The sequence below is a fragment of the Octopus bimaculoides genome, chromosome 20, assembly GCF_046866305.1.
Source record: "Octopus bimaculoides isolate indiv1 chromosome 20, ASM4686630v1, whole genome shotgun sequence".
Classification (NCBI taxonomy): Eukaryota; Metazoa; Mollusca; class Cephalopoda; order Octopoda; family Octopodidae; genus Octopus; species Octopus bimaculoides.
This window is the reverse complement of record NC_142947.1, coordinates 24,380,510-24,390,509: the sequence shown is the minus strand read 5'-3', so window position 1 is coordinate 24,390,509 and position 10,000 is coordinate 24,380,510. Positions and strand designations below refer to the sequence as shown.

The 10,000-nt window shown below is 37.2% G+C and overlaps 1 protein-coding gene across 1 annotated transcript in view; it reads left to right on the top strand.

Moving 5' to 3' along the window:
• LOC128250356 (zonadhesin-like) overlaps positions 1 to 10,000 on the top strand; it is a 153,523-nt gene that overhangs the window by 83,058 nt on the left and 60,465 nt on the right. The window contains exons 7-8 of the mRNA XM_089338233.1: positions 1,697 to 1,798; positions 9,547 to 9,791. Of these exons, the coding sequence (XP_089194359.1) occupies positions 1,697 to 1,798; positions 9,547 to 9,791 (347 nt within the window). The remainder of the gene's footprint in view (positions 1 to 1,696; positions 1,799 to 9,546; positions 9,792 to 10,000) is intronic.

The following is a 10,000-nucleotide window of genomic DNA, read 5'->3' as shown; positions in this document are numbered from 1 at the left end:
ATTTGCATACTGCTTCTATCTCTCGTTATCTGCCACCGAAGGCCCATCCTAATTCTTAAGCGCCGTAACCTCGCAATGTTCACAGACAACAGATGGACCTGTGTAGTTGCCCAGTGGCAACCAAGAGACATGTGCAGTTGCCGAGTCCACGACAATGGGAAGACGATTTAGTCAAGCAATTTGGGTCAAGATGGAAAAGAAAGGTATAATCAAGACAAAACTGGAAGCGCATTGTGACCAGCGGTGTATAATAGCAGTTGATCGTCTGATTGAATGTACGGTAACAGAATTTTCACCTTGAGTCAAATATAACATTCTACTCCAAATTGTTGTTAGGGTGTCCGAGTAAGTGGAATTTGGACCTGTCAGTTTGTACTGACATCGAATCGTATAAGTTGCAGCAATGAAATCAGACCAAATAACGATATCTTGAAATCATTTAATACGTACGTTTCAGGCCTGCCTAATATATAACAGGTAATACATTCATTACGCAAAACTTAATTCAGTTAAAACATGAAGGTTTACGTAATGGATGCATTTCCTATTAAATATTACGCGGACCTGATTTCAGAATACTGCTAATTGCTTCTGACTTCATTATTGCAATTTATAGACATGTACATATATATATATAATATATATGTGGAAATCTGTGGGTGTGTTTGTTTGTGGCGTTGTTATCAAACTCCTCCTACATCGTTTTAGCGATTTTGATGAAACTTGACACGTGAGTAGAACTCATGTATGGAAAACGAGTGACACACTTTGTTGAAAAAATCGATAATAGGGTCCCTGGAAGGGATTCTTATATCTACGACATATAACTAATATATTATTTCTAAACATCCAAGGGAAATAACCCATTCGCTCCTGAAACGGATCTTTATATATAGCCAAGGGAAATAACCCATTCATGTTCGTAAATTATTTCGTATAAATCAAACTGAGCATGCTTATTTCTTAGTATTTAAACTATTTGAGTTATTTTCGTAATTTATCCAGTACAACGCTTAAACAAGTAAATACAATTTTCCTAAACAATAGATCCACTTATTTTGGTTAGTGACTTATTCACGAATATACCAACACTAGCGCCGCTGAGGGTAATTTTCTCTGTGAACGCACAAAAGCTTTTGTCAGAGTTATTTACTTTCGATTGTTATTATCTCATATCTGATTAGCCTGTTATTACGTAACATGCTTCACGATTTTAGTATACATACCTTATTAGTATTTCCTCCTAAGTTCTATATACTCTGGGAACGCATTAAGGCCCTTTTCGGGACTACTTTATTTGAATTCTTACTATCGGGTAGTTAATTTCATGTTATTACATAACTGACTTCACAATTTGGGTATTCATAACTTATTGGGAATTCCTAAAAACAAGATTCTGTGTAAGACAGTTCGGTATTCTCAATAAATGCATAAAAACCGTTTTAAGGGCTACATATTTTGTGTTGTATTATTTTGGACCTCTGTTTTACAAACAATGTGGAAATTATCCATAACGTAAATATATCACCGACAATATTCTCAGATCGTAGCCCCAAAAAGGGAACATGTGCCTGTATGAAGACTCGGTAGACTTCTAAATATAAATAACGCATAATTGTTTAGAGCTAAGTCGATGTTAATATACTTAATTACGAGATAATTTTCCTAATTAATCACTTTTCTTGTTTTTTTCCAGTGGTATGCGGTGACAAAACTTGTCATAAAGACGCTGAATGCTATAGAAGAAAATGTCGATGCCGCCGAGGACTGACTGGTGACGGAGTTAACTCGTGTTCCAGTAAGTATATATACATCTCAATTAATTAATATTTCACATTTGATGAGCTTCTTGACGTTAAGAAAATTCTAACAGGACCTGACATGCAAGGTCATGCTGTTTACCTTGATGCGAGGTCACCATGTCGCACACATATGGTTGTAGTGCATTTGCTTGGCGTATCCTTATCAGACGGGTAGTCATGATTGGTTTAGTGGGCGTCAAATAATAATAATGATTATTATTATTATTATTACTATTATTATTATTATTATTATTATTATTATTATTATTATTATTATTATTATTATTATTATTATCATTATTATTGTTGTTTTACATTTTGACGCAAAGCCAGCAATTTCAGGGGAGAGGCAGAGTCGAATACAGTGACCCCACTGCTTAATTGGCACTTACTTTATCGACCTCGAAAGGATGAAAGGCAAAGTTGACTACGGCGAAATTTGAACTCAGGACGTAAAGACGGACGAAATGCCGGCGTGCAAATGATTCTGGCAGCTCGAGATACTGAGGTCGATTCGCTCGACAAAAATTTTCAAGGTTGTGCACCAAGGTGACCGCAGCCTGAGAACTGAAAAAAGTAAAAAAGAAAAAAATATGTGTATACATGATATATATATATATATATATATACGTGTGTGTGTGTGTGTACATAATTGTATGTTAATGGCTTTAACCCTGTCATTAAATCAATTTTTCACACATAATGTCACATGGAGGAGGAAACTGCTTTAACCAAACAACTTAACAATTATCCATGGAGCTATAAATGTGACTTGATATTTGTATACACACTCACACACGCGCGCGCGCACACACACACACATACACATACATATATGTATCTATATAAATATATAATTTAAATAATAAGGGTGATAAATTGGATATTAATTTAATTAACACCAATTTAAAACCAGTGGCCTAGCATAAAGAAAATTCTGAAAATTCAGAAAAATTATATTACATACATATGAGAAGGGATGATCACTAAGTGGACATCCATTATATATATATATATATATATATATATATATATATATATATATATATATATATAGTTGAAAATATGTGGAAAAAATATAAAAAGTGAAAGAGAAATGCCTTCGTTTCATATAGTTTAATATCTTTTTATAAATATATACATATTATATGGATGTCGTGAAATCCAACCGGTTTTTGCTATTTAAATTAGCTTTTCAAGGGACATTGTACAGTAATCAATTCTTGTGACAGAGGGGTCTCGTCGTTTTGGATGTTTGAAAAATAAGAATGAGTCTAGAGAATGAACCAAGGGAAGCAACAGGTGGAAAGGAGGACAACTGGCTCCTGAGTATAATTTTTTAAATGGTCAAATTCGTATATTGAGGTGTGTTCTGTGCTTTTGTATGAACAGGTTTTCCTTGTTTAGGCATTCTTGTATTGAGATTGAATCTTTGCATTGGTATAATGGGAAGATATGAAAATTCAACGTTTTATTACTTGCGCATCTGTCGATATGTCCACTCAGTGCTATCTGCCTGTATTGAGGGAAACGAATGTTTTTTATGCAGCGTGACTCTGCGTCTCAAAGTAAGGCTCGTTTGGCCCACATAATTGTGACCACAACCTGAGCAGGTTAGGACATAGATAAGGTTCTGGGAAGCACTTGTGAAGTTGGTCTTAATTGAGAATTTTTGTCCTTGCTGGAATGTGAATTCCGAGTCTTCAGTTAGGTGTGGACAAGTACCACAGTTAGGTCATCTGCAGTTTTTAACTGTTGGTATCGTATGTATTGCGTATAGTTTTGCATTCGTTAGGAGTCTCTTGAGTGATTTGTCTGAACAATATCAGACAATACAACTCAGCAAATGACATCGTTTGGTGTATCTAAGAAGATAGATAAACATGAATTTACGACGACGCCAAAGTTCAAGAGCAAGTTTATCACTTCATTGGTTCCCAGTTACCCACAAATGAACAACCACAGTTCCTCCAAATTTACTTTATGAGTGATGTAGGACAACAAACCCGAAGGAGGTGTCAACATTTCAAATGATTGGTCGTGTTAGACACAGCACCGACTGCTGCAATAGAGTATATATCCACTGACAGCCTGAAATACTCCAAACGGACGCATAGCATGTTGCTTAGTCGAATTAGCCCATCATTTACTCCACAAATGTTTTGTTGTCAGTGCTGCATTTTCCCATATCACCTGTTTCAATATAACTGTAATATATTATATACAAACTATGCCATTTTAATCCCGAGCAACTCCGGGTGTCTCTGCTAGTATATATATACACATACATAAATATGTGCACATGTATACAAATATATATGTTTATGAGGGGTGCTGAAAAGTTCCTGGCTTTAAGGGTATCGCGAAAGCCCAACCTGCCTAGATTTTTTACAGGGGTTAGGAAAACTGAAGGACCGCTGCAATAAGTGTGTGAATCTGAGAGGAGAATATGTTGGATAAAATCATAACTCATCCTCCTGTATTTTCTTTAACCAAATGCCAGGAACTTTTCAGCACCCCTCGTATATATTCATATATTTGTGTGTGTGTACTCATTCACAACCACACAAACACACAAATATATAACTTAGATAATTTAGATATGTTGCGGTCAAAGATTGGCCCAGGATATGTCTAACTTAATAGCATCACCTGATAGGATGTTAAGTTACTTTTAAGTCAAGTTTTGTAGTATTATGACTCATTCAAGTAGGGAGTTGCAATTGACTGAAGTGTATCCAGGTATATGTATACATATACGTATCATTTTAAATATATTTATATCTACAGACAGACAGACAGACAGATAGATAGATAGATAGATAGATAGATAGATAGATAGATAGATAGATAGATAGATAGATGGGAAGTTGCAATGATGGGTTTTCTCTATTCAAAATAGAGAAAGAAAGGGAGAGAGAGAAGGGGTACAAACTTTCACACTCGCATCCATATACATATATACATATATACATATATGTGTGTATGTATATATATATATATATATATATATATATATATATATATATATATATATATATCATATTATGGTATATACTACATACACACACATATGTATGTTTGTATGTATGTATGTATGTATGGATGGATGGATGTACGTATGTATGTATGTATGTATGTATGTATGTAGATATAAGTGGAGGCGCAATGGCCCAGTAGTTAGGGCAGCAGACTTGCGGTTGTGCGATCGCAATTTCGATTCCCAGACCGGGCGTTGTGAGTGTTTATTGAGCGAAAACACCTAAAGCTCCACGAGGCTCCGGCAGGGGCTGATAGCGAACCCTGCTGTACTCTTTCACCACAACTTCCTCTCAATCTTTCTTCCTGTTTCTGTTGTACCTGTACTTCAAAAGGCCAGCCTTGTCACACTCTGTGTCTCGCTGAATCTCCCCGAGAACTACGTTAAGGGTAGACGTGTCTGTGGATTACTCAGCCACTTGCACGTTAATTTCATCAGCAGGCTATTCCGTTGATCTGATCAACTGGAACCCTCGTCGTCGTAACTGACTGGGTGCCATGATGTATATATATCGGTATGTTGATGACATTCATCCACATCATTGAATCGATTAACACTTACTGTCACGTGGATGAAGAAAATCTCCTCAGACTTTACACAGCAAATACTATCCACAAAAGCACACACACACACACGTTTGTGTATGTGTTTTTGACTTTGTAGCTCTGTGTGTGTTCTTGCTTTTGCACTTACGACTGTTTTAAAATAAATACAAATAAAAGCCAAGCGAGATGTTTTTTCACAAGTCCTGTTACTCGTGTGCATAACCTCTTCTGTATTCGAAAATATTTATGAGATAGTGTATTTGTTGGTGAGCATCTAAGTGCGTATTGATTCATATTTTCACTGATTGGGTATCTCCACACATAAAAATCGTAAAGTTTTTTTCTTTTTGGTTTATCATATTGTGCTTGGGAATGTTATATATTGACTTCATGTACTTCAAAATGTAGTTACGTGTGTGTGTGTGTGTGTGTGTGTGTGTGTGTGTGTGTGTGTGTGTGTGTGTGTGTGTGTGTGTGTGTGTGTGTGTGTGTGTGTACACTCACACACTCACATATGCAACTCTTTACATTACGAGTTCACGTTACACCGTAATCAACTTTGCCTTTCATCCGTCTGGAGTCCATGAAATATAGTATACTGGAGACGAAGGGATCTACTCGTCACCTCACAGATTTTTACGGCCTTTACCTCTCCTACAAACATTTGTTTATTTACTTATTTATATATTTTACTTGCACGAACTACTGCCTTTTAAGTGATGCCTTTTAACGCCTCCGTCGTTTTATTTTTTTATTGACTTCTTCCACATCTGCAAATTCCGTAGCACCAGCTTTCGTCACTAGTGATAACTTTTGAAAACAGGTCCGGATCAAATGCCAACCGTTCTTTCAGTTTACGAGACACATTCAGTTGTGACTGCTTTTGATCTTCCATGAGCAAGTGAGGCACAAATTCTGCTGCAACTCGTTTTCATTCGCAATTCCTCGCTCAAAATTCGTTGACAGAAGCTCCAGGACACACCAGTCATATCAACGAGTTTGTCAATTTTTTGGTGAGGGTCCTACAAGGTCAATTCATGAATTTTCACGACGTTTTCATTCGTTCGGGAAGTGAATGGTCGTCCTGAATGAAATTGGTCTTCAAGCGACAAGTGACCATTCCTAAAGCGCGGTAACCACTCATAAACTTGTGTTTTGCTCATGGCAGTGTCCTTGTAAGCTGTTTGAAGCATGACAACTGTTTTGGCTGCCGTTTTCCCCAGCAGAAAACAGAATTTCACGAAAGCATGCTGTTCCTTCGTTTCAACCATCGCAAAAATCGACGAACAGGGAGGAAGCACTGTAAAACAAAGATTCACCACATGGCAGTACGACCACAGCCAATGACGCCGGTCGGCAGACTGATGCCTGAAGGTCGCATCAAGTGGTTTCTAGCGGCAGAAACCTGAACTACAACGGATTTGTACCACACAGAACGTTTCTGGTTACTTTTGGGTACCCCGTCGTATATGTGTGAATATATATACGTGTGTGTGTGTGTGTGTGTGTGTGTGTGTGTGTGAATATATATGTATATATATATATATATATATATATATATATATATATATATATATATATATATATATATGTAGTGGAACTACCTCCCGCCATTAGATACAAACTACTATCGCCATTACATACAATCTTCTCATTTAAATATAAATAAATGCGAGCGTAGTAGAGAACCCATTCCTTGTCCATCACGTGACTGGTCATTATTCGAATCGGCAACTTCTTCGAACCGTTCCCGCCAGAACGCAAACTGACCAATCACGGCCCCTAATAAGGTCACGTAATAGAGTAAAATTCTGAAGCCTTCGGGAGCCCATAGTTTGTTATAAATAGCTTTAACTCATACCCAATAATTTGTCTCGGTCCAGTTTCTCTTTGAGAACTGTTCCGTGTACCACACGACAGCAGCAGCAGCCAGCGACCACTTCAGCAGCTTCGTCCAGCCACGATGACCTCCGCCGTCGCCATATCAGCAACAAGAGTCTACGACTACTAACCAGCACCTACCAAGCAGCCTCTACGCTACCAGCGTCAACACGATTTACTATGTACACCAAACCAAACCTCCGCGGCACATCTCTCTCTTCGATTCTGTTAGGTGACTCAGCTTCACCACGGTAAATAAACAGACAAGAGTTCTTAAACAGACAAGAAATTCTCAGCCAGCGATGAACATCTGTATAACAAGAATCACTGCCCGGCATCGATGCCACGACATCACAACTAGTGATCAGCACTGCCACACTCAGCCTCTCCTCACTTTCACATACAAAACTTTTGCTATAGTGTACTAACGAACTGGTATAATTGCTCACGTGTCATTTACTGACTCTCTTTCTATCTGCTGTAATAATACACATACACATACATGTATCACTCACATACACACTTTTCTTTGTATGACGGCCTGTCTTTGATTATGTTCTTATATGTCGCATTCACACTCTCACACAGACATACATCTTTAACACTACAATAAATATCTCTGTTATTCATCTAATACGGTTGTGGTCTTTCATTACTGGTCATCTATGTTATCGTCGCATAACATATCATGTATATCATCAATCGATATATATATTGTATGTTCGACCGTGTGACACGTTTAAATAAAAGGAGTCCTCTGTTTTTCCATTCGTCACCATTTCTCCTTTTTGAGTTCGCACGGTCGTCCCTTACATATATATACACAATATATATTGTATATATCGTATATATATCGTATATATCTTATAGTGATTTCAGCCATCCGGCTGTGACTATGTTATGAAACGCCATGGGTTTTATTCTAGTTCTACGCTAATTATTTCGATAAATACGGCTGTTCCAAATGCTTTGCCTGCTCCCTCATGATACTGCAACTGTCTGAATTTCAGGGGGACATTGCTCTTCAATGTTCTCCCTCCTACTTTTCAATTTTAGAGAAGTCGCGAATTTTGTAGCGTATTGTTCCGTGATCAACTCTGTGGAAATGCTTTGCAAAGTCCCAGTTTTTTTTTATTATCATTGTAGGTTAGCTGCTTCAGCATCCAATGCTGCAGGGCGAATAACATAATGAGTATCAACTACTCGTTTTCCTCTGAAAAAATATTCATGACATTTCTGATACGCAAATACAGTAGTTTTTGGCGTCTCCTCGACATTTTCCCTTATATGATTTATATTATGCCCTCATTTTAAAAAAAATTGCAAACATAACCCTACATTTATAATATATTTATGATTGCTTGTGTGCGAGTGTTGTATGTGCGCGACTCGGATTGATTGAATAACAATTGACATCACAAAAACTAACAAACAATAACAGATAAATAAGTATTTTTTATCTTTTACTTGTTTCAGTCATTAGACAGCGGCCATGCTGGGGCACCGCCTTGAAGATTTTAGTCGACCGAATCGCCCCAGTATTTAATTTTTAAGCCTGGCACTTATTCTATCGGTCTCTTTTGCTAAATGAAGGGAACGTAAACACTAACACAGGTTGTTAAGCGGTGGTGGGAGACAAACACAGACATAGACACACACACGCACGCGCATATACACACACACGCGCGTATATATATATATATATATATATATATATACAGTATGACAGGTTTCATTGTTTTCGTCTACCAAATCCACTCACAAGGCTTTGGTCGGCCCGAGGCTATAGTAGAAGTCACTTGCCCAAGGTGCCACGCAATGGGACTGAACCAGGAACCATGTGGTTGGGAAACAAACGTCTCACCACACAACCACGCCTGTAAGTAAAACATTTGAATTTTGTAGATGAATTTTCAAATCACGATGACTGCCAAATGTTTAAGACATAAGATTAGTTCTCATTACAGACTCAAAGCAGAGCTTAAAGAGTGAGCATTGATGAGGTCGCAAATAGCAACGAAAGTACTCTGACAGAGAAAAGTAGCAACAGATTGTTTGTTCAATCAACACATTAAACTAACCATTGGATTGTTATTTGGTAAAATAAAAAGGTGGTAAAATAAAAAGTACGTGTGATTATTTTAATTGCTATAGGCATAATGACCCTCTCTACAAACAACAGTATATTGTGTTCTCTTTTCCTTTTATTCAAACTGACAAATTTAGCCCAAACACCCTGTAGATATACATATATACATATTCTGTTTGAATTCCATAGATCTGTGCAAATGTACAGTGTCCGGTGATCCTCATTTCCACACATTTGATGGTCAAACCATTCATCTGATGAGTGATTGCAAACACATTCTTTCTGAATCACGGAACTTTAAAGATGGATGCGATTTCCGAATTGAAATACAGAATGAAAAACGCGGTACAAATAAATTTGTTTCCTGGCCACGCTCATTAGATATACAAATTTATAATGTAACCGTACGCCTTAGTCGTCACAGCAAAATTTTCGTAAGTGCAACGTTTCTTATATATACGTGTGTGTGTGTGTGTGTGTATTCGTGTGTGGTATGCATGTGCGTGTATGTGTAGTGTTTGTACGTATATATGTATGCATACAGACACACAAGCACGTACGTGTGTCTATGTTTGTGTAATGTGTGTGTATATATATATATAAATATATATATTATCTTTTGTCTTTTAGTCATTTGATTGCA